The following is a 25,102-nucleotide window of genomic DNA, read 5'->3' as shown; positions in this document are numbered from 1 at the left end:
CCTTCCCAGCCAAACATTCTGCAATGATCCGTAGACATGGCCAGACCTCCTCAAAGGGGATCTTGATTTCCCTTCCCAGTTCTGTCACAAATTACTGCGTAGATTGGCTTTAAATCATTTAATATTTGTCTGTCTTTAGCTCCACATTAACAAAACTGAGATACGTCCCCTTTCTCCCACCTTTGTCTGTACCTGTATGGTTGCTGAGTGATTTAGAGCAATGTCTTTCTGATTTGTACAAAGGTTAAATGACAGGACCTGAATCTCAACTGGGATTGCTGATACCCACCATAGTACAAAGAAAAGAACTCATCATTTTGATGAAAATGCAAATTTGATTTCAGTATCATCTGTTTTGACAAGGATTAGGGTGCTGAAATTTCTATTATCTTTTTGCAGCTGCTGCAAGTCCTTTGCATATGTTAGCAACCCATGCGTCCGCATCGGCATCTCTTCCAACAAAGCGCCAGAACGGAGACCAGTCGGAACAGCAGGAACTCAAACGTATCAAAACAGAAGATGGAGAGAGCATAGTCATAGCAGTTAACGTGGACACCCCGTCTGTGGCAGTGAGCGATAAAGGCAGCCAGAACTAGAAACTTAGAGGAGTTTTCTTTTTTCTTTTTTCCTTTTTTTTTTTTTTTTAAATAAACTCCATGGTGCCAAAAGGAGACACTTAAATATAACACCTAAAATGTTGGAACATGTTCTCACGCAGTGGGGAAAGGGGCCCTGTGATCAGACTTCAACTTTCAGCACTGAAAAACAAAAACAAAAACAAAAACAAAAAAACAAACAACACAGGTGGCCTTAAAACTTGGTAATTTAAAGTCAAACTGCAAAACATCTTGTTCCAGAGGCTGTGACCCCCGCTCCTCCCTGCCCCCTACTGAACTGTGTACACTGAGAAATACAGTGTTGGGGAGGGCTGCAGCTTTAAAAAATCTTTATCAGATTATTTTAAGGACTGAGTATCTCAGTGTAACGGCAGCATGATAAGCGCTTAGTGTGAACTGGTTTCAAACGATTGTATATTCCTTAAAGGGAACAGAGGCAAGGAGCCATTTCCTACATCTTGGCAGCTAGCCTTTCATAATGACCTACCCGATGCAGTTGTTGGTAGATATGCAGTATTTTGTTGTTCACATGTGGAATTAGAAATTTTTGAGGTGTATTTTCATTTCTTTGCAAAATAATGGGGTCTTTGACATTTCAAATCACTCCATTTCTACTCCGGAAACTTTGGAATCACACAATACTTTTCATGTGAAATTTTGTTTGGTAAAAAACTGAATGTAGGGTTTTTTTAACCAATGGAATGATTTACTTTTGTCTGTCCTGTTAAAGTTCAGATAAAGCTACTTTATTACATCTGCAAATTTTCATATTTTAGCAGTTGCCTGATAAATTTAATCAAATTTTATTACCATGTGTAGTGATCAAATGCTTCTTCGGGCTTGCATGTAACTGATTAGAAATTACAATGTAAATGAGCCGTTAACTGACGTTAAAGAACTGCTATGAATTTGACCAGAGCTGCACTTATCTGTTTCTCTTTCTGCTACCTTTTGCTGTTTGTTACTTTGTGTTGACTTTGACTGTCCCTGGCATATTTTTCCAGTCTAAAGTAAAACAAGAGTCTCGCTTAATATTGTGTATGTTTAAGATAACAGACTGTTCTTCATTTAGAAAAGATAAAATTCTTTATCACGAGTCCTTTTAAAAAGAAAGTAAAATTATCTTGTCAGAGGTATATTCGATATTTTTAAGCTTAAGCACCCATCCGTAGAAATTAATCTGACCAGTTTCTCCGTAACACTTTTGATGTCATATACACTGACCTTTTGGGGTCTCCATTAAGAGTAGCTGTTGTGGTTTTCTAACAGTGGCTACCATATTATTATAATAAAAACAAATTTTTAAGTGTGTGTTCTGCAGTTGAACATTTTAAAATGTATTGGAAATTTCTCACTTTTAATTGTGGTAATAGATTCCACTTTACATTTCAAAATTAAATTTAAACGTAAGGCTGCTGTTCAGTCTTCAATTCACATAACGTCTTATTTCTTCATGCAGTAAGGTGAGTGAAAGCTAGATAGTTGGCTTAATTTCAATCTCATTTTTGTCACTTTCTGTAATAATGATGCATTATTTATATTTCCTTTTCCACTACAAAAGGAAAAAAATGTATTTTCTTGATGGACTGAACAGTTTGGAGTGGTTTATTTAGGCAGCTTTTGGGAACTATTTACCTAAAGACCAAATATGAGAAATCTGTACAAGTTTTGTGTTCATCCACAAAATGGAACTGTTACAATGTCTCTGCAGATAATACATATTAAAAATCTATGAAAAAAACACTCTACACAAGCTGAATTTATAACAGGCATTTAAAAAAAAAAAAAAAAAAAGCATAACCTGAAAAAGAAACGTTTCTGTAAAACTGCAAGATTTTCTTTAGAGGTTTTAAAAAATAAAAAAAGTAAAGTTTTAACATACTTTTTTTAAGAAAAAAAAAATCCAGTACTAGTAATTTAATTTGGTGTTGAATGAATTGACTAGAATGTGGTTTATTTTCAGAAGTGAGAATCTGTTCACAACTAGGGCTAGGTGAATAATAGTGTATAAGATTTTTTAAATAAAATTAAATTTTATTCAGCAAATTAACTAAGTTGAAATTACTCAACAAGTGTGTTTGAAATATGTATGTATATTTGGTGATTAATCCAATTTATGTTGTCAGTGCCAAAGGAAACGGTATGCACCCAAACGAGCCGAGGTGATGCCTCCTGTCCGATAATGGTAGGCAAGCTGTAAATTGTAACTGCTCGGGTAGAGGTGATGTGAGAAGCCTGGGCCCTGTGCTGTAGCATGTTGTTGTTTTTGTGCTTTTTGGTGCCCGTGGAATTTGAGAGAAGAACACAGCTTTGTTCCGATGGGTAAACACTTTGGAAAAGCTGTGCAGCGTGAGGACACTGCTTGGGTTCTCGCATAAGCAGCGTGCTCACCCCTGCTCTTGGTGAGACTGAAAAGTGACAGTTTGGGATAATGTCTGGTCGTCCTGACTATTGCAGACTTGTCTGTCTTGCAGGTCAGGCCTTACTAAACTGAGTAGAGGGGTGGTTCAGGCAGTGCTGTTCCCTGGTTTTGTGTATGTATTTACATGCTTCCCACTACTGGCACAGTGGTGATTGCTGAGTAATACCAAAGGCTGAATGGGACTTGCTGTCTCACTGCTGCTCTTGAGGTGCTGCTCCTGACCTTTCCTCAGTTGGTTGTATGTGCTGATCATCCTGCACTCCTGTAGTCGATAGCATCTTTCTTGTGCAAACGGAAAACTTTTTTCAGGTTTCTTGTACCTGGAGATTTGACCTCTTAAGACTGATGTAACCTGTCCCGTTGTTTGTGTTTTGTGGTGAGTGGTGTTATTTCTTTTTGTGCTCCATCTAGGCTGCCTGTTCAGTGTTCTTTCTGTTTAAAGCTTTCATGTAATCATTGAAAATGACTGGCTATAAGCAAACAACATGTAATGTTCTAACCAGGATTTAATGACAACATCCTAAAATGTAACCCAGCTTAATTTTCTTTACAGCTGGACTAATTTTCATTGCCTGTCATTGAGTTTTCCGTTATGTTTAAAAGATTCAGGAAGCTGATCTCATTTTTTTCCCCTTTCCCAGTTCTAACACGAAGACCTAGACGTGCATTTATGCCTAGCCACAGAAGTGTTTATCTCCACTGTCAGTGTGTTGTGTCTTCCTTGCCCAAGGTGTCCCTGTCCTTAACACCACTGGGGTTTTGATGCAGCTGCCTGTTGCGTTGCCCCCAGCTCCCAGCAGGGACAAATTCGGGGTTGGGAAGGAGGCAGCTCAGCACCCGGGGCAGTGACATGTTCTTGCTTTTGGATGCTCAGTTCTGCCTTCGTGCTGGCCGTTGTTACGGGAGCTGTGGGGTACCTCGGGACATGGCAAAGCAACAGAGTCCTTAGTCAGAGGGCTGTGGACGGACTGAATCAGAAAGGCTGATTCTGTGCGATCAGTGTGTTGTCTCAGTTCTGAACTGCTGCCTTGCCTTCCCTCCTACCCCCCAGTTATTCCAGCATAGTACCATGTGGTTGCAGTCCTTTCTATGCTGCTTTTCCTTCTGGTGATTTAGGTGAATACTTTAACTGTGCTAAGCCCCAGCATGCCTGCAAAAGCACTGCTGCTTCAGAAGGCACTTCTCAGTGTGGATAGCTGCGCAGGAGACAAAACTGGGAAGACTTTGCCTTTACTTTCACAGTGGTTATAATCCAGGTTCATTTTAAACTGTTGGTTTTTATAATTATGTTAAAAAGTGGAACTTCAGGTAACAACCTGCATTCAGGTGTGTTTTGTGTCTTGATTTAATTTTCCCCAGAAGGTAAATTTTGAGTGGTTCATGGTCGTTAATGCAGGTCGTGATTTTATGTATCATGCAGTTTCAGAGTTATATGTATTATATATAATACATATAATGTATATAATATATTATATATGTATTATATACATTATATATATAATACATATGTGTGTTTATATATGCATATTAGCATTTACACCATATTGAGTGCTTCTGTTAATTTGGGCGATTCCTTTCTATACACTTAACTGCATTAACATTCTTACTAACACTCTTCCAGTTCATAAATAAGTTCATAAATGAGGCCTTAACTTATTAAGACTGGCTAGATCTGTTTATCTGTGTACCTTAAATGTGCCGATAGTTTTAGAGGAAAGTGTTTAGTTGTTTGTTTTAAAAGTTTGACACAAAAATAATTGATAGAGCATCTAAAGTTGGTAGGTGCATGGGTTGATTTAACCATCAGGCTCTTCATCTTTCTGCACTGCAGATGAAAACAAGCTTGCCTCCTGCTTGTGCTTCTGCTTGTTTCTTTCCCAACTAATATTCAAGCCAGACTTTTTTTTTTTTTTTTTTTCCTTTTTCATGTATCAGAGTTTGTTCTGCTAGAACCAGTGTTAGCATCTGAGGCTGATATCAGGTATGTAGGCAGGGATTTGCAGTAGCTTAATGGTTTGACTTCTTAAAAATGTTGGCTACAAATTAGAGTTTTAGCACCAATTGCCATAATTATTTGTAAATCTACTTGTAGATTTAAATAATAATAGATGTGTATTTCCTAGAAAGGATTTGCATTAATGTTGATTTGGTTTTTAAAGTTATGTTATTTTTGTCTGATCAGAAGTGCGAAAATGCCTAAAGTACTAGAAAGATTTACAAGAATGCTGGGTCTTGTTTTCATGTCAATACTTTCTTGAAAGTCTTGGAAATGTTGGTCAGTAATAAAAGGAGAGCCACGGGACAGCTGTAACGGATTAGAATATCTGAAAGAGCATAAACTGTTTCTTGGAGAAAAAGCATGGACTTGTGTGAAATTCCACAGGATCTCCTACAGATGAGAACATCACCATCAGTGGCTTGTTTCAACAAATAAAACCTTTGGGGAAGAAGGAAAAAAATGGCAGTAAAACTGGGGCATCTAAAGGGCTTAATAAGAAGGAGATGGATTCAATGGTGTGTGACTCTAAAACAAGACGGCCTTTGTATTTAGGTCAGCAGAGGCTGCCACAGTCCTTGTGGCCTATATATACGTAGAAAATGCTGGACACAGGACTAACTTTACTGATTTATCTTCTCCTTTCTGCTTTAATTTGAATACCTAAAGGCTTGGAAATAAATACTCTGTGGCTCCTGCTGCCTGCTGGCAAATACCTGGAATTACCGCTTACATTGCAGTGGCTAATCTACTTTTCCTTTCAGCATTTAGAACTGTGACACAGGCACTATGGAAGGAGATAGGAAAAGAGGGGGAGAGGAGGAGTTTTGTTCCTTTTAAACAGCAAAAATCCATTTACTTAAATAGCTGCTGGTGTTAGATGTATATTGTTTTTCAGGAATAGTCATAATTTTAGACTTACTATGCAAAATGTGCAACTTCCTCATGGCTGTCAGATTAGCACAGTCTGCCCCACTGGCATGTTGCCCTCTCAGTCAGCGGGCTCCTCTCCTAAAGCCACATGTCCCTAGCTAAGAGTTAAGACAGCTGTACTGAAAGAAATAAATGCCATTGGACCTCTGGACTATAATACTCATCTTAAGCTAACAATTTGTCATTTTTAAATATATTTAATCCTCTTTTGTCACATAACCTAGACTGCTGACAGTTTGCCTTGCCTGCCTTTTGCTCTTCAGCCTCATGTAGAGCCATGGTTATGCTCAGAATGTGACTGGTTGCTTATTCTGGTATTTTAAGACTTGCCTTCAGTTAAGTGCCCCCTCCATTTGAAGAAACTGAATCTTTAGCAGCCTGCCTGTGAAGACTGTGTCATTGTGTAAGGCCCAAAACATGGGTGAGTATTAATGCTGTGTATCACAGCACAAGTGAGTATGCTCCTGCCAGGCTTAGTACTGAGCTTTGCGGTGTACCTGGTCCCTTCAGTCATGTGGTGTCATAAATAAACCAACGTGCTGGATACGTCATCTGCCTAACACTTAAAGTACTGTGTATTTACCAAAAAGTAACTGAAATTCTATTACATTTGATTATAGAGATCTGCTTATCCAGTATTGCATTTACTGCAGATTTTGGTTAAAGGTGCCTGCATAAAGCAGTACAGCAGCAGAAAGTGATGTAATGACGAACGGGCAGAGCAACGCGGAGCCTACAGCAGGTGGGGAGACATTCTTTTATCTATTTTTCAATCCCTATAAAATACAAAGATTTGCAACTAGTAAAATAAAGCAGCATGGGAGATGAAGTATGATTAGGTATGTATTAAGGCTGCAGGACTCCAGTGTTAGTACAGTGGTATTATCTGGGAATGTAGTTGGTGTCATGCAAGAACAGGTGTTCAGAGGAAGTTTTACACATTTGGAAGAGCTTTAATCGTCCAAGAAATGCTCATAGTCTCTCCGGTCACCTCTGTAGTTGCTTTAATGGACAAGGGGATGGTGCTTGAGCAGATTAAGATACGTAAAACCTTCAAAGCAGTGTGCAGAAGGCTTAATGTTTTAGTTAGTCTCCTTGCTATTTAAAGGGAGTGCAGCTGACTGGATCATAAACAGCTTACAACTGCACCAGATATTCTTGCTGCAGAGAAAAAGGATTTAAATCATCCTTAGAGAATAGTTTCTAATACCTTCCTGCACACCCACTTCTCTGAGGAGAGTGCAGTTTGGGCATTCTGCTAACCCAGCAGTTAAAAGGTAAGCTTCAGCACAGCTGGTGTGAATAGTGTGGTAAATAGCAATAGATGAGGGGGATACATGAACAAGTACTGGTTTGCACTGGGACTCAGAATGGGTTTGAGCTGGTCTTCTTTTGGTATAACCAACACTGTGTACTTGATGCCCTCTATGAACATGCCCCAGGCAGTGTGAATCAGTTTGTCGTTCAATGGCCACCACCTTTTACTCAATTGACTATTCTCCCAAATCTGTGGCAATAGGAACTTCATGTGAGAGCATAAGTGAATACAGCAAAATTAGTCACTTTTATTTAAAAGAAATAACATATTACAAATAAGTGTGCAAAACAATTTCTGTGATTAAATACACATAAAAGCAACATGCAACCTTGACATCAAAATCGGCATAGAAGTTAGTCCTCAGTATGTTACATGATACTAAAAGAAACTTGTCAAATGTAGAGAGTTTGCAGCTAAACAGTCTTAAAGTGAACTGGGATGTCAGATTTGAAGCATCTGTGAAATAAAATTTCAGAAGAGCAAAACTTCCCCTCCCCCCAGATATTTAGTGCTATTAATTGAGAGCTTGTGTCTATTTCAGTTTCTAGTTTAGTATCTTATGCCTTAGTTCAGCAGTAAATATTAATTGCTGTGTAACAATTTAGGGGAAAGAGTTTGCAAGTGGTTTAGTCTAACCTAACTTTCCTTAGGCAAACATTATTTAGTATGCAACATCTCAAAAAAAAAAAAAAAAAAAAAAGGTTTGCACATTTAAAGCCATTGCAGAGAAGTATACTTTGTGCCACTGCATTCATGTATTGTGCTGGATGTGTAAGTGGCCTGTCCACTCTTCCAGTTGAAGCACAGGAATTTTAGAAGCAGTCAGTACAACTGACACCAGTACCAGCAGTGTTTTTTTTAAACCTGGAATGGCTGCTTTCCCTACAGGAGCAATTGCCTCTACAGCTGCAGGAGTTCCATATGCCCTGGGTACTTGCTTCACACACCACAGAGAGGTCAGTTAGGTCAGCAACTGCCCAAAAGTGCCATCAGCAACTGCATACAGACAATTAGTGCTGACTCTTCAACTTAACCAACAGTGGTGTGGTTACTACACAAACAGTAGTGTAGAGCTGCAGGATTACCTCCACCCCTCAAGCAGGATTCAGGCTACAGGCTGCTATGGCTCCATGCTTGTCCTCTCTTCCCTGCTAGGCTAAGATGTGTTGGGGAGAGAGGGGAAAGGCAGTACTCCTGTTCTGCACAAGGCTAGTAGAGTTTTATTTGAGTATGATACTTGAGTATTTTCCCTACTTCCAGCAATGCCTGAAATCTTCTGTTTTCACATCCCTTTTTCTAAGGCTAGTCCTGACATTTGTACAGCCCCCTGCAGATCTCTTAGTTGGCAGGCACTCGTGTTTTATCTAAAGTCGTTTCACAGTTTAGATTAAAGAGAAACCCAATAGGCACAAGCTTGTTGAAAGCCACATCTTGAAAACTTGAGTTGATGACAGTAACCCAAAGAGACTTTAATGATGAATGCTTGCAGAAATGAGAATAAACATATGTAGTCCCCTACTTCAGAGCTTGTTCTGATCATGTTGGGCCAGGCTTCTCAGTGAGGTCTGCTAAACTTCTCGATCAGTATTGGACGTTAATATACTGTCCTTCCAAAGATCCAGAATAGCCAAGGCAGTACTTTGACCCATGCACTCCCTTGATGCAGTCAAAGCTTGTCATCAGTCATTTCTAGAAACTGAGCATAGACATCCCTTGAGCATTCCCCTTTTTGGTTGAATAAGAACTTGTAGTAGCTGCCATCTGCACATATTGCTGAAACAAAAAACAAAGTCACTTTCAGTTCAGCTGTTCAAGCAGCTCTGTTCTCTTACCTTAGCTAGAGTTTAAGGTGGCCTTTCCAGCCAACAGAAGACACAGGTGTTCTGGAGGTACAGTGTATCTCATGCAGTGTGCGCCAGCTAGCCTGGAGTCTGCCAGGTGGCTTAGCACTGCACCCAGCCTCACTCCCTTACATCCAGCGTGCGCCCAGACAGCTTACTCTGGTGCAGCATTGGGCAGTGATGACTCCTGGTCACAGCTGACATGGGCACACAGCACTGCCTCGCCTGAGTGCTCCCCACAGCTCAAAGCGAGCGTGTTTCAGAGGCTGGTTCTCCAGCCAGAACCTCAAGGAGCTGCTGTTACTCACCTAAGACAGCATTTGGCTCTGTTCCAAAGGCACAAATGCATGGAGAGCCTGAGGGAACCTGAAATTTGGAAAAACTCCATTTGGAACTGAAGTATTTGGGGAGAAAGCTGGCTGAGGCCAAACTGAAAGAAAAAAAAGTAACAATTTGGTAAGGCATTCATTAGAGTCAGGTTAGAACTGCTAGCATGTTTGCACAAGTCAGGGTCCCGCTAACTGCTCTTACACTGCATTCTTGTTTTCTCCAATTAAGTATCAGGCAATATGAACAGTCCTGCTTCCATGGAAGGGTGACCCTATAACTACCTTTTTGTTACTTTACATGTTTAAGTGACTGCAGAAACTGCCAAAAGGATTGGTTTTAGTAGAGTGTGGTTTTTTTTTTTTTTTAAAGTAGAAATTGTAAAAGTTACCAGAGTTAATGCATGATTATGCATGAGTTAATACCACGTTAATGCAGAGACTAAACATCTCACTAGGAAAAAAACAAACAACCTTCTACTGGAAGAACTCTACAACTCCATAAGGGACAGCAGAAGCAGGGCAGTTGCTAAACAGTCCTAAATTTACAACTTCAAACAGCACAACAGATTACTGTTAGCAGCTCAAGAAGTGCAGCTATTAGCTGCTGCTACTGCCAACAATTTAAACCCTATTAAAAGCCAACCAATACCCCCATACAGGCCTTAGAATGGCTCAATCCATACCTTGACTGCTTATTTCTTTTGGGATCTTCTGCAGCAAAAATATGTACTGTGCCATGGTCACTGGATACGCAGATTAGGGAAGCATCCTGATTGAAGTTAATGCTGTGGATAGTAAGGACAGTTGCAGTATTTCCACCGGAAGCTACTCCCTGGTTTCCAGTGCGTACAATCCCAGTTCTGGGGCTGCCTGCAGCAGCTGCCAGCCTGCCAGGTGAGGTGTTAATTGCTCCTCTCAGGGAGGAGAGAGGAATTCTCCCATTCAGAGCAGCTCTGCTGACATGAACGAACACCCTCTTTGGTGGTGAGCACACATCAGAACATGGAAGGCCAGGTTTAGCAGCAGCAGACTGCCCTGGAACGGACACTACTGGCAGGGTCTGTGCTGCCACCTCTACTGAAAGAAGGCAAGGACTCTGCTCCAAGGAGCAGGCACGTTGGCGTTAGGTAAAGTGTGCAACATTCCTACCCTGATAACCAGGGTTCAGTGGAAGAACGCGTTACCCACCTCTCCAGGGAGTACATCAAGCAGGGGACTGAATCAAACTTCTGCATACAAGAGCCTGAGGCAGAGCAGCACTGAGTTATAATGAATGTTACTCACCCCCAGGTGCCTCAGCCTAGTCTCTGGGGGAAGTGTTACACTGCAGCACTGCACTCTCCGTATGCTGGTGTCAAGTGTCCACCCAGCTGCAGTGCATTCAATGCAAAGAAATGAACCTGTCAAAGCATGCATTTCCTCCCATGCCCTGTTCACACAGCTGCAGCTCTTCTAGCACTGGGCCAAGAGGAAGAAGCACAACCCGGTGCAGCACTGGCCCCTCTGTCTGAGTCCTGCTGTGTGCCTGTGGCACTGCAGCTCTCTGCATTCTCAGAGAGACTCAGGTGCCACATACCAAGCTGCTTCAGCACCACACTCCCCGCACAGACACAAAACAGAAGCAATTAAACATACCAGTATATATTGGCTGCCTGTGATCCTCTTCGTAGCTCCTGGATTAAATGCCCTGATGAAGTATCAAATATTCTTATGAGGGTCCCCTTGAGAAGGAATCAAGCATTATATTAGGAAATACAGAAAACTACTTGGACAGTATCTTCAGATCTGTGAATACATTGCAGCATGCCCCCAGACAGACAGTTGGGTTTTTCATCTCAGTAGATTTAGAATCCTCTTAGAGTTAGTTTTGGGGAAGAATATTAATTCCCCCCCACCCTCAACGTATTGTTGTAACACTTTGGTATACGATCTTAGTATCTACTCAGTAAGTCTTATTCAAGTTATATTCTAAAGTCCTAGTGCAGCCCCAGCATTGGTTTGCAAGCATTAAGAGTAGTCATGGGGATAGCTTCTCATGCCCAGGTTCTGGGGATCATTTCTTGCCCATTCCCCATATTCTGTACTATTTTGATTGCTTTTTTTTTCCCCTCAACTTGAATATAATCAGGTAGTTTTGCTCTTGCAAATTAGTTCTGTTGAATTCACCTAGAAAAATTATTCACCTACTTACTACATACTCGTTATCTGTGTTAATCCAAATCTAAGAGACCTCTTAGACAAGTCAGGTTACAGATAGAGGACTGCCTTAGAAAACTGTACTTTAGAGAGTAAGCTACACATGACACCAGAGACTTAAAACAAGTTAGTGCATCTCAAAGCAGCCAACCATCTAGTAGCAGTTTCATCTGGTGAAGAGCACATATATATTGTCAGCTACAATTCATCTTATACACCTGGTTAACAAATGCCTCTCTTCAACCTCACATCAGTAAATAACATCACCCAACAGAGAAAAATTAAGTTGACATTTGCCTCAATGTAAGATGTGATGTTCAGTGTGTTCAAATGTGGCGTTCTGCCTATATACTTCTCTCAGTCTGCAAATGCTGTTTGAACTTACTCTATACAAAAAAAAGTTGTAGCATCATCCAGTAGATCATTATTCTATTTAGCAATGGTGTTTGCAGCTTAAGAGCTTTGTTTAGAGGACTTACAGTATCTGTGCCTAGTTAAGAGAGACTATGGCTGCTTTTACTTTAAGCTTCTTGAGCTATTGGCTCTGTAGTAGAACCTAATCTAAACAGACTGCTTGGATTAATTTAGCTCATCCTTGAAAAACTCGTTTTAATTGAGTAGAAGAAGGCAGCAAGTACTCAGCTCTCCTCCTGCCCATCTACTTCATTTGGACACTTGGGAGACAGCCTTTGGGAGATGCAGCTCACTAGCAGATTCCACTCAAGTTCTTAAGGCAGGTCTGACTTGCTTTGCAAAGAAACTTCAGGGTTTTTTTTTCCAGTGTACAGCATTCTGTAGTCCTATGAAACTCAAGACCACACACAGTGTGGTCAATATTAAGAGAACCTTTCTATTGTTACACACTGTATGAAAACACCTGGAACAAGCACATGAGGAAAACAGATTTATGCCATAGCAGACCTCAAGCCCTCCAGTATGACAGTCCTAGTTGCAAGTATTTCTTTAACAGTGGTTTTAAAGTTCAACAGGAACTAACAAAGGTGAAAGAATGTAGATAAATATTATTGAAGAAAACACGAAACACATGAACTGCTTGGGCCAAATTTTGTTCAAGTGCTACTGAAGAGTCACAGCTACAGTCAGCTAGAATAGAAATGCTACCTCAAGCACTGCATTGGGATCGCTGTTTGGGTATCCTGAAGAAACAGTAAGGATGATGATAAAAACTGAGAATGCATATTTCCAAAGACAAATTGTCCATTTAGTTACTCCTATGCCTTTCCTATGAAAGGATGCGACTTCCTATTTTATGAGGAGTTACTACACTAGAATGCATAGTAAGTCAGAGGTAAGAGGATATTCTTACTTTTTCTGATGCTGTTGCAATTCTTGTTCCCTGCAGGTTTAAAGCTATACAGCTCAAGACTCCTTCATGAGCTGGTATGTCTACAGGAGGCTTCTCTGTATTAGCCAGATCCACGATCTGCACGTGCCCGGTATGTGTTCCAGGAAATGCAAGGAGAGAATTATTACTATTTGGACAAAGGACACAGAGACCTAAAAGACAAAAACGGAAAAGGAAAGTAACTACAGTTTCCGTAACCTAATAAATTTTTCAAACAAGTTTCTAAAATCAATAATTTAAAAATAAACAAACGTGCACATAGTAAATGGTAAATTAATTTTAATGGCTACTGCAGTATCCCAAAACATGAACCATCCATAAGAGCAGAGTACTCCTGAGGTCCTGGTGATACCAAATAGATTTCTGCCCACCCGGTCCACAGCTAGCAGAGTGATGGGTGGGTATTCCAAGAACCAACATGCTACTTTATCTTCCACCTTATGCCTAACAGCTTGTAAGTCACTGGGCTAACTCCCAGTAACCGGGCATTTACATTGTACTGCCTTGAATGCAACCAGAAATTCCATGTTTGCTTCTAGTAGGCTTGAAAACCTCAGAAGATGGGGTTCCTGAGCTCCTACCAGAGAGGACATGATCCTTATCTCCAAGCTGATCCTCCCAAGATACAAAGCACGGCCAGTACCCCTTGTTATAGTGTCCATCACTTTCAGGAAGAGTTCAGCTCCATCCTTTCTGTAACTGTCCTTCGAGTAGGCGTAGGCCACCAGCTGTGGATAAGCCCTTCAGTTTCCTTTCTGCAAGACTAAACAGGCCCAGCTCCCAGAGCCTCGCTCGCATGTGCTTTGGGACCCTGATAACCATCACAGCTGCACACAGCTGTGCCTGGAGGCAGAGAATCACAGTCACTATTACACCCCTCCAGGTTTAGCCCTTCACTTACACAGCTTGTCCTAAGTGTGCAGCTGACCCAGGAGCATGCACATCTCCTCGTTCTCCAGGCTCTTCTTCCAAGAAAACCCCCCCCCTTTTCTATAAGTAATGCCACTGCAAAGAGCCTATTCCTCAGGGTCAAACCTGAGCCCTGTCCCAGCCACACTCAGAGCCTAGAGCTGGCAGCACTGCACTAGACGGTATTCAGCCTGGGGCACTAATACTCTGCTTGGTTCGACATTTCAGATTCAGCTCATTTCCACAAAGGAGAGGTCATTCCTTGCTAATTAGTCTCTCCTTGACACTGTGGAGAGTAACTCTCTAGACACTCTAACTTGATTAGAAAAGAGGGATGATGCACTTTAATATTTTGTGTTGACAATTAAGCTTTTATCATTACGTTCACAGATTCTTTACCTAAGAAAACACACAGCTCCTCCACAAATCAACTGTAACATAATAGGAGCACATGAAAAAGCTTTTCTGTGCCAAGCGTGAATATATTTTAATAACCATTTTATAAAAACAAAAACATCTCCAAAGGGCATGGTTGTAATATTGTAAGTAAACTGTTTAATGACTTACTAAGTGAAACAGATTCAGGCATCTAAACATAAATAGCATTAAAAGAACAGAATAAAACTGTTTCCATCCCCCAGCCCGCAGACACCACTAACCTTTAGGGTTGTAGCAGGTTTCAAAGACGTGCAACTGGTGGGGATTGTGTGTGAACGTGAAAACTTTAATCATGGAGTCCAGGACAACCACAATTCTGCAAGAGACAATAAATTCTTACGACTTGGTGGGGGTTAAGGGTTAAAAGAGGAACCTGTATATTAATTCAGGACTGCAAAGGCTTTCAAGATTTAATGGCTATATTATTTCCTCCCACTCTACAGACTTGGAAAAAGCACAGCTACAAGCCTGCAAAGCACTTTTATCTAAAGCTATGGCAGCAGAACCCCCCCCGCCCACACTTACACAAAACTCCAATTCCTAATAACAGCTCTTGCTCTAGAGATTCACTTGAATTCCCTTCACACTCCATACATAGAAAAAAACACTGTCAACAGTAGCCACTTGAGAATGTCTCCCTTTATTAGGGGGCCAAAAAGTCCTACAGGCTTTTCATCAAGGTTTCAGATTCTTGGGTTGTGATCTAATAACACACAACGCTTGCCCCTGAAAGCCTGTTTTAGATAAGCATCAGCAGTTAGAACTAGGAGTTAACCAAAATCTATTCTTAAGTACAGTTAGAAATGAGTGCACAAGGCCAATCCGTGCATTTGGAACAAGTGTGTTGCACCTACCTGTCTCTTCGCAGCTTAACTGCTTTGACTTCTGTAGAAAATTCTATCTCAATGACAGTCTTCTTCTTCAGATCATCCCAGATCATTACTGGAACAGTGCAGAGACTGCATTAGTTCATCAAGGCATATCTGAAGATCCAGTGTCTGCATTACAACAACTTCTAGTTTCTGAGACTAGGAGGCGCATCCAGTAACTAAAGCAGTTACAGCCTGGCGTGCTGCTAGCCATAAGGTATTTAGCAACTGCATACCAACCCATGGCTCCTGCAGGTAGGAGCTGGTAAACAAAATTCAAAAGCTGATAATAAAAATACCTTTTTCTAAAGACACAGTTTTCTTTTTTTTTCTTTTTTTTTTTCTTTTTTTTGGGTGGGGGGGGAGTGGAAGGGGGGACTGTTTCTGTATTTCACTGACAACCCTTAGAATAAAACAATGTTTTCCTAATAAGCCTGCCAGCCAGGGCCCTCTTTCCCCCCTCAGGCTGCTGAGCCACAGGACTGTTGAGCTACAGGACACCCTTTGCAAAGTTAACAGAAGCACAGAGGGCTCTGCTCTGAGAGAGCAGTCATTGCAGATCCCTGCTTGTTAGCACTGCAGCAGCAGTAATACAACAAATTTCACCACACCTACCTAGACCTGCTGCAGCCTCCCTTCCCACCCAACCTTCAGAATACTTGACCCCAGCTCAAGGCTAGGATTTGGGAGTTCTTTTGACAGTTCCACACAGCCTAGCAAGACACACATTACAGACAATTCCTGGAGACACGGCAGTACCTTTGTTAGGTGGGTACTTCGGCTTTTTTCCTCCACCTACGAGTGCTAAATAGTTGCAACGAAACAGCATTTCAACATGGCCAACACCGCCTTCTAAAAATTCTGGAAGACAAATGTATTTTATTGAAGAGCATCACAACCTGTTAAAATGTCTTCTAATTTTTACTGAAGTTAGAACAGAAGTTTGCGTTATCTAGCACACTGCTCAGACACCCAAAAAGACTTCTTACCCCAACTAACTTAAAAACAACAAAAGCCACCATACAGAATCCTCCAGGAGTGGAGGTGACAGACATGAGATATCTTTGTTGCCCTAACACCACAGAACTAAAGGTTTTTGTTTGTTTTATTTAAGATTAGGATTCTTAGTAAAGCTGTTTTATCCCTCACAGCAAAGATCACTGCTGCTGTTGTCAGCCAGTTGGGACAGGCCTCATTTCATAATATAGAGCAAGCAACACAGCAACATTTTAAAACTCCGTAGAAACATTCTGTGAGAGGTCAAGCAATATCATGGTAGCTTAATTATTTCTATTACATAGTGGTTTTGTAAAAACATTTAGAAACACTGATTAATTCATTGAAGTTATTTCCCCAACTAATTCCCCTCACGCACTCTTCAAGTCTGGTGTTGCTCTCTTATGCTAAAGCTGTGTGTTTAAATAAGGCCAACACTACAACCAATAAGGCCATGATCCTTTTTATTTGCAAGGGGCTTTGTCTTTATAGTCTTGGTGGATTTGAGGAAAGAAGACAAAAACCACACATACACGTAGGAAGTGAACCACAATCTCTAATTCTGTTCTCTGGAACATCCCATAGCTGCTAGAACAGTAAAGCATGGTCCAGCCCCACTGAGCCTCCACTCAAGTTTTACACCATGCAGGAAATGTAACAAAAGCAAAACAGATCAGCTGGTACAGTCAGTTTCTTAATTACAGTGCTAGGAAATTCTTTTTTTTCTTCTTAACCTTATCTGCAGAGGAAGTAGAATGAGACACCATGCTCATGAAAGAATAAAGCATCAACCAGGGGATTTCATAGACAAATTCTCTTATTATTTGATGACATTTGAGTGGGGTCTTGGTTTTGTTTACATAGCTTAGAGGGAAGTTTGGCATTCCACAGGGGAAGAGAGGCCATAACTGTGGCCTTCAGATGACCTGAGTCAAAAACCAAACCTCCTTTAACAGACTGTCCAACACCTCCACACAGGGACAGGCTCCAGTAAGACTCCTGGTTTCATCCGTCCTTCTATTTCAAAGCTAGAGGGAAAGTCAAAACTTCAGAAGGAATCAAGAAAGACCTACCGTCAGAAACAGGGATAGGAGAAAAAAAATAATGGATGTGGGAGGAAATACTACAATCGAAAGATTTAGACACATGCATGAAGGATAGGATGAAGGGAGATTCACGCATCAAGAAGCACTACAGCACATCTGGATGTTAGGGCTTGGCCACGCAATGCTGAAAATAGATGCCTGGAAAGATACTCACGTTGGAGCAGTTAAACCTTGGATTTTGTACAAGTCATTGTGGTTTCTTCAACATGACTTTTGACTGCTGAATTTCCGTCCAGAACAGATGTATGTGACCACTACCCCTGTGTCCACCAGATCCTCCTCTTAATTCCATTAAAGCATTAAAAGCCTGACAGCACATGCTGCTATGAAGTATTACCACTGGAAGTCTGAAAATACTCTTCAGTACGATAACTTGAGACTTTAAGAACGTGTGGTAAGGTGAATCTATGGTAGAACAGACACTTGATTCATTAGATTCACAGCTCTGACTGCTGATGCTTAGACGAGTGAAATTATGGAAATCACTAAGGTACAAGAATTAAGACTCGGTTTCATGCTGAGTTACAGATATCAAACAAGTAGATGAGTTCCACGTGGGACACTGCTCCGCTGACTCATAGGGTAAAACATACCTGAGCGGTGAACAAGATTGATATTGAGAGGTCAGACTATGCTGGATATAGAAATACACAGAACAAAGTGTGAAAGGGAATCTGACTCATAAGAAATGAGTCACAGCAGTTTTCTAGAGGCCTTGAAAAATGTCCAGAGCTACCATCAGGGAGAGTTTTGGCGATGAACTCAACGGGACTTCAACCTGACTTCTGATTCTTTTAGCACACTACCACAGATGACAACTCCAAGACACGATGCTCACAGAATGATTTACTGTTCAGAACGGAAAATGGCTTGTCAGCTTTGGCCATATGAACAGTGGTTTCACAGGAATTGCAGTGCTATTTAAAGTACATTTTTCCTTTTCTAAATCTCCTTTATAGTTTATCACCACAGACTGAAAGCACTGGGAAACCTGTTTTGCTTGTCAGTTTTCCTCCTACACTTGGGGTTAGGATCACATTGTTGGATTTCATTTTCCCTTATTTTGACTCAATTACATTTGCTTTCTGGTGAGAGCCCCATTACCTGTTAACACAGCTCACCTACTCGTTTCTGTTAAGGCACAATAGGTGTTTTACTGCATTGAGATCAGCCTAGATTTTTTAGAAATATAGAGAATACGTAGTATAGACCATTAGAGGTCTGAATTCAGTGCTCTTGCAAGCAGTAATCTAAGCAAGTACGAAGTGTTACGCTCAGATCTCCGGTAAAAAGGCAGTAGTTTTATTGCTGTGCTAGATCACCCACCACACAAGAACAGAACAACTTCTCTTGGTGACACACAATATTGTTGCAGCAAGCAACTCTTCTCCCACTTGTGAGCAGCCAGACAACTTATCTCCTACCCAGGGCAACAAACATTAGCAACAGCTATTGCGGTTCAGCTGCTGCAAGAAGGTGAGAACTTCATCAGCAGCCAGCTTTATGCAAATTAATAGCATCTGAACATTTGACAAGGCAGTGGCATAAGTAAGAGTCCCCCTGAGACCAACCTGGATTTCCTTCCTGAGGCTTGATTGTAAGCCTTCCAGTGATGTAAAAGCAAGAGCTAGGCAAGAATCTTACAGGAAAAAAAAAAAAAAAAAAAGCTCAGGAGACTGAGCTTCCAACACAGAACTAGCATGGTAGAATAATTAAGCATTTTACCTTGTTTCTCTTTTTCTTTGAGTGGATCTGCATTATAAACTCGGAATCCATTTTCCATTCCACATGCAAAGCATCCTGTAGTAAAAAGCACATACACAGATATATACACACACATATAGTCATCGTGAGGTCTGCTGAAGATCTATGCCAGATCCAGAAGGTTAGGAGAGCATTACTCAATAACTGCAGGGTTAAAAGGAGGCCCATAACCACTTGCCAGCTTTGTTAGCGTTTGCACGTGAAAAGCATTCAGAGAAGTTGTCCTCTGTGGTGGTTCCTATTCAAAGTGGAAAGTTCTTGGTATTCTTTCTTGACAGGTGAGAAAACAATGGAAGGAAAGGGGAGCGATTCACAACCCATCTGTGTCCTACATGCAGTGCCAAGGGAAGGAAACCTGCCTCTTAAAAGTTATGGTCCCACAGTTGTTATGAAGCAAAACCCTTCCTTTCTTACTAGGTCAGAATTTACACCGTGATTACAAGATTCCAAACACAACCCATTGTTTGTGTTTCTGCAGAAGAGAGCTTATCAAGTGTAGCTTTTTAAGAAAGCTCTGAGAGCCCAGGAGTGTCAGATGCTAATAACAAACATAACAAGAGTTTAGGTCTAAACCAGGAAAATAATTGGAAAAATCAAGTTTTAGAACTGGAAAAGTAAAAAAAGTAAAATTTCAGCTACACTTGCATGCAGAAGCACAAACATGCCTTTTTAGCAGAATCCATCAAACCATCAGCATCCCATCCTGCTGCTTTATCTGCTAGAAGGTGAATGCAGTTACTGACATAAAAAAGTGCCAGTGTGAGGTCAGAGCAATTACAAGTCATTAAGCAGCAGCAAGCATCACTGAGACAGACTGACAGAACATCAGTTGTTACACAGCGTATATTCACTGCATCAAAAATTCTGTTACAGTCTTCAAGGTATTGGAAGGGAGTCAACAGAGCCTGGTCTCATCCTCACACATTGCCGTGGCTGCAATGGTTTCACCCCCAACTGAAAGCCAGGGAGATGTGTTGAAAGGCCCCTAGAGGGGAAGGAGGCCCTCAGGCCCAGCCTGCCTGCAGTGCCCACACCACCTGCTCAGATCCATGCACCCAGCGCCTTCCTCCCACCGCATCGCTGCGGGGCCGTGCCTCAGAGGCTGCCACAGGGACTCAGAAGGAAAGGGTCACACGTGGCCAGACAAGATGGTAGCAGGCCTGGCTGTGTTGTGGGCAAACCATACCTGCACGAAAGCTCAAAGGACAAGGCACTTGTCCTCACTGAAGGGCAAGCAAGCAGCATTCACTACATCTTCTGCCGCTCATTTCTTCATACGGTTTAAGGTATCAGAAGAAACAACACAATTGGTAACACCCTTTTCCACACAGATTGACCGTCACAGCAGTAGCTGTTATATGGGAAAGCCACAACACAAAGAATAATAAAATAATAATAATAAAATCAGTGTTCTCACATAACAATACAGGAACACGTAACAAACTTGATCCTGACAACAGCACTAACTTAAAACCCCCACAGCTTCAGAGGGATGGGGAGAAGATGACCAAAAATGCCAGTTTTAGGTTCTTTCTTAATACTTCAGGAGTTTCACTCCAAACAGTGCTTAAAGAACAAACCAAACAACAACAGAAAAAGCACTACATCTGTGCTCTGCTTTACAGACCAGTATCTATATCTCACAAGTGTGTGGGTGTAAGCTTGGAAGCATCCTTAGGGTTCCTGTTCAATGAGCTCATACATACAAAGGAAAAACTCCTCTCAAATCCACCTCTGCAAGCCTCAGTATAGAAAGGGAAAAACCCTTTTTATGTATCATCGTTAAAAGCAGAGTCACAGGCACAATATACTAATTTCTTCTAACAGCACAATAGTCAGTGAACAGGAAAAACAAACCCAAAACAAACCCTAAAACAAACAAAACAAAAACCACAAACCCCCAAGCCCAGAAGATTCACAGGCACTTTACCCTGTCCAAACTGCTGTAATGAATTAAGCGTGGAAAGTTCTTCTTTACCCACGTAAATGCACAGGAAATGAAAACAAATCAAACACACACATGCATGAAAACATAATAATTACAGAAAGATTAATAAACATATTGAAGTAGATATTTAAGTAAACTAAATTAATTCCCCTTCTCCCTTCCTGGTGCATCACTCTTTAGCTTGCTCTGACAGCTGAATACGTAAGAGCTCCCTGCATGGAAACAACAGCACTAACAAGCTGCCACCTCTTTCAGTATACTTCACTGGGATAACCAGAAGAGAAATGATAATGGAAAACATTTCTTGCTACAGGAAGTAATACTGCACAGGATGAGAACTAATCCGCTTCTGGTACCTGCACTGTGTATCCATATAATTATTTCTCCAGTGACAGATTTAAAACCGGCATAACTTATTTCCAGGAAAGTGGAAGAAGGAGGATGGTGAAACTGTTCTATTCTAAAAGAGCACAGAAGTTTTCCTTGTGTTAATACCCAAAGCTTATAACAGACCCAAACAGAACACACCTAATGCAATAAAACGCAGACGTAACATTTCCTGTAGCACTGCTACAGCTTTTCTGCAGGGCTAACCTTGTGACAAAGACATCAGCTGCACTTAATTTCTTGGGAATATCTCCATTTTTAACTGGTGACACCATAACAAAAAATAATTAAAAAAGAGGGAATGGGGTCAGTGTTGATACTCCACATACAGTTGATTGCTATTGACAGATACACAAAGTTCTTAGTCATGGCAATCTCTGAGCCAGGCGAGGGGAAAAAAAACAAAGATAACCGCACATTTCGATTCCAGGTTATGGAACCAGCTTTGGAGCCCAGTGTTTCCTACCTGATCCCAGTATTTACCAGTGGGATCACAAGTCCACCAGTTCACCTGTACCATTGTGACTTGTAAGCTGGATGTGTAATTGGGAAGGGGCTGCCAGAAGCAGAGTGTGGAAATTGTTGCAATAACAGCTATGCTTCCCTCAGCAGCAAGCCCACATCTCATTTTTGAGAAGGGACAGGCACGCTGTCAGAGAGCCACTGAAAGAGAAGAAAACTCAGACGCTGTTAAAAGTTTTGATTCAGATGCAAGGTAAAACTGAATCTCCCCAGAATTATTACCCTAACCTAGAGCTGTGCCTGGTCCTGCAGTAAGTATTACTTGCCAACAGTCCTTGCGAGGCCATGGGGGCTTTTGTCTGCTATTCTAAAAACAAAGAAAAACAACGGGTTAAATTCACGACTAAGCTAGAAGATGCCAAAAGCTGACAGAGAGACCTGCAGGCTGTAGGGCCTAAGATCCAAAAACCACCATAGTGAAGCCTGGTGACATTAGTATGGCAGAAGCAGCTCCTAGTATATTCATTTTCCTTGCAACAGGAAGTTTTGTCTAAAGCCATAAAGGAAAGCACAGAAACCTACTCACATCCTAATTGATGGGGTCCTATAGCCGAGCATTTCAGTTCACTACATGAGCTCAAATGAATAAGCCAAGTGTTCCTACACCAGAACAAGTCCACACCTCAGCTCTCAAACTAGCTTTAGACTACAGCAGCAGCAAGAGAAACCTGTCAGTGACTGACAGGTATGTTTTCTGGTATGGAACTTATTGAGTTTGTCTATTCATTTCTATCAAGTGCTTTAATGTTCCTCTGAAAGCATTAGAAAAGTGAAATTAAGAACTTAAGAGCATTCTCTTTTCGAACACCTGAGAACACCACGCAACACAGGCTGCTTTGTATGCTTCTAAATTTAAAAACAAGAAGATGGGAAGGGTACCCAGTATGAAGACACAGGATTGCTCAAAACAGAGCAAGGGAAGTATGCCTCAGGAAAACTGCGGACGTTAGCTTTATCACTCGTCAGCCACGGAAGTTAAGACTGGAAGAGCCTTATTAGATCATTCCTCCCATCTTCCTATCGTTATGGGATTGGCTCATCTTAAATTACTAAGAAATTAGGTTATTGTGACAATATATGCAGACACCCACACGACTAAGCTTCAGCACTCAAGTGACTCATATTTCTATTTTTGGGAGAAGCAACATGGAAGAAATGAGCTTTTCCTCTTATCAACTTGCCTTTGAGCAGCCGAGGACTTGCCCTTCTAGAACACTTGGAAAAAGGCCCTAACCTAACACAGAGTTTGCATGCTACCTACAGTCCACAAGTCACCACCACGAGCATGAAGAGCTGCTAGAGCTTGCAAGTGAAAACCAAACTTGTTTTTTGTTCACCTCTTTTTGGTTGTTGTTATCCAGGTGGCTGGCCAGGCTATGTGGGACAGGACTTGAATACTGTTGGGAGTAAGCACCTCAGTTCACAGAGCACACAGATACAGCAGACAAGTTCCTTAACATACTTTGGATTCCACATTTCAAAAGAGTGTTTAATTTGTGTTAACTGCTACAGAATTTAGGGAAGCCTTTACCACAAGAACATGTTTTACATGGTAAAATGATGTTCTAAAGGCATCTTGCAGGAGAAGAGATTCCTACCTTCTTACATAGTTCTTCTGTACAATCCAACCCCATCATGGGCCAAGTATCAAACACTACAGACCCCACAGATCTGCAATGAAGCACATCCTTACTAATCTTTTTCCATCTCTGCTGTAGATGCGAGACAAAAGCACGTGCAAACAGAGTTGCTCGAGTACAGACTATGCTATTGTTTTTGAGTTAACAGGGTTGCTTGAGCAGAGCTACCAAGAAGCTCACTTCATTAACAGCTTGATATACTACCGACAAGAGCCTCAGCAGAGATGTTAGCTTGGAATCGCTGGGTAAGCCTCGTTAACACATCACTTCGAGAGCACCGGCAACAGGTATGGGAACTGCCACCCGCAGTGACAGAGGCTTCAAGACTGTCTTAAGCAAGAGCACTATTTGGTAAGAGAGGGGGGTGTTACAAAATGATGACTTTCCATTCCTTTTCCCACAAGAGGACATTTATTCATAGGACAGGTGCTATTTTTATGTTGTAAGAGCCAGACGAGGCACGGGGAGCCCCTCTCTAGCACAGGGCCTCCCCCTCTCCACACAAAGAAGTAAATAAACCCAGCGCGCAGCCCTGCGGCTCGCTGGCGCTCCGCAGACGGCACCCTGCACTCACCCACGGCTACGATCGGCATTTTAACAAACATTTCACAGCTCCAGCCAGACACAAAGTCACAGCTCGAAGCAGTTACCCCAGAAAGCGGCACTCCGCGCCTCACCCCTCTAGCAGCACGGCTCCGGGACCCCCCTTCAGCCCGCTTCTTGAGGCGAGGCCGCGCACCCTGTGGGGAGCCAGGCCAGCACCCAGCCTCTGGGGCACCCCAGGGCGCCCACCCCCGGCCCCCAGCCCCCCCCGGGCCCTCTGAGAGCCGGCAGGGCACGGGGGGGACTGAGCACCCCTCACACGCGAGGATTCAACCCGGGGCCGCCCCTCACAGGGCCCCGCTCCCCTCAGGGCGTCCCCAACCCCCTCAGAGCGCCTCCAGCCCCCTCAGAGCGCCTCACCCACCCCCCTCACCGTGGTCCTGGTTGAAGCCGGCGTAGAGCAGCCCGTTGCCGTGCGGGTTGGCCGGCAGCAGGTTCATGGCTCCGTCCCGCTGCCCTCCTCCTCCTCCTCCTCCCCTCACGGCCCCTTTAAACCATGGCGGCCCCCGCCCGGGCCGAGCCGAGCCGAGCCGGGCCGAGCCGGGCCGAGCAGACGGCGCCGCTTCCGCCCCGCCAGGCCGCGCCGCCGAGCACCGAGCCCGATGCGGCCGGGCGGGGAGCGCCGAGCGATCGAGCCGCGCCCGTCGGGAATGGCGGCGGGAGGCGGGAGCGCGCCCGGGGCTCTGAGGGGAGCTCTGAGGGGGGCTCTGACGGGGCTGCACCGAGCGTGGGGGGCGGGGGTGGGGGGAGCACTTCACAGAAAGCTCGCGTATGTGGCTGAGCAGGTTAGAGACAGGATCTGTGACTTGAGCCTGCCCCCCAAAGAAGGGCAGAAATATGAAGCATCGTGATATAAAACGGGGGGACAAAGTTCTTCGATGTTTCAAGACCCAAAGCCCGAG

At 42.5% G+C, this 25,102-nt stretch overlaps 2 protein-coding genes across 4 annotated transcripts in view; one reads left to right on the top strand and one right to left on the bottom strand.

Annotated features, from left to right (window-relative positions):
- The window catches only part of FOXK2 (forkhead box K2), a 58,066-nt gene extending 44,928 nt beyond the window's left edge, over positions 1-13,138 (top strand). Inside the window, exons 9-10 of the mRNA XM_084298541.1 lie at positions 400-6,710; positions 13,016-13,138. Of these exons, the coding sequence (XP_084154667.1) occupies positions 400-596 (197 nt within the window). The 3' untranslated portion in view covers positions 597-6,710; positions 13,016-13,138. The remainder of the gene's footprint in view (positions 1-399; positions 6,711-13,015) is intronic.
- On the bottom strand, positions 7,510-24,765 carry WDR45B (WD repeat domain 45B). 3 transcript variants are annotated; one of them, XM_084298542.1, is made up of 10 exons: positions 24,574-24,765; positions 19,062-19,136; positions 15,994-16,095; positions 15,220-15,307; positions 14,587-14,681; positions 12,980-13,170; positions 11,092-11,177; positions 10,140-10,241; positions 9,436-9,557; positions 7,510-9,059 (listed from the first exon to the last, which is right to left on the bottom strand). In XM_084298542.1, the coding sequence occupies exons 1-10, from the start codon at positions 24,638-24,640 to the stop codon at positions 8,953-8,955; spliced, it is 1,035 nt and encodes a 344-aa protein (XP_084154668.1). In that variant the 5' UTR covers positions 24,641-24,765; the 3' UTR covers positions 7,510-8,952. The 3 variants fall into 3 exon arrangements, with proteins under 3 accessions (XP_084154668.1, XP_084154669.1, XP_084154670.1); XM_084298543.1 differs by lacking the exon at positions 19,062-19,136 and having other exon boundaries at positions 24,565-24,765; XM_084298544.1 differs by lacking the exon at positions 19,062-19,136.
- Positions 24,766-25,102: the final 337 nt, after the last annotated feature.

The sequence above is a fragment of the Netta rufina genome (genome assembly GCF_964035555.1).
Source record: "Netta rufina genome assembly, chromosome: 19".
Lineage (NCBI taxonomy): Eukaryota > Metazoa > Chordata > Aves > Anseriformes > Anatidae > Netta > Netta rufina.
This window is presented reverse-complemented; position numbering and strand designations above follow the sequence as displayed.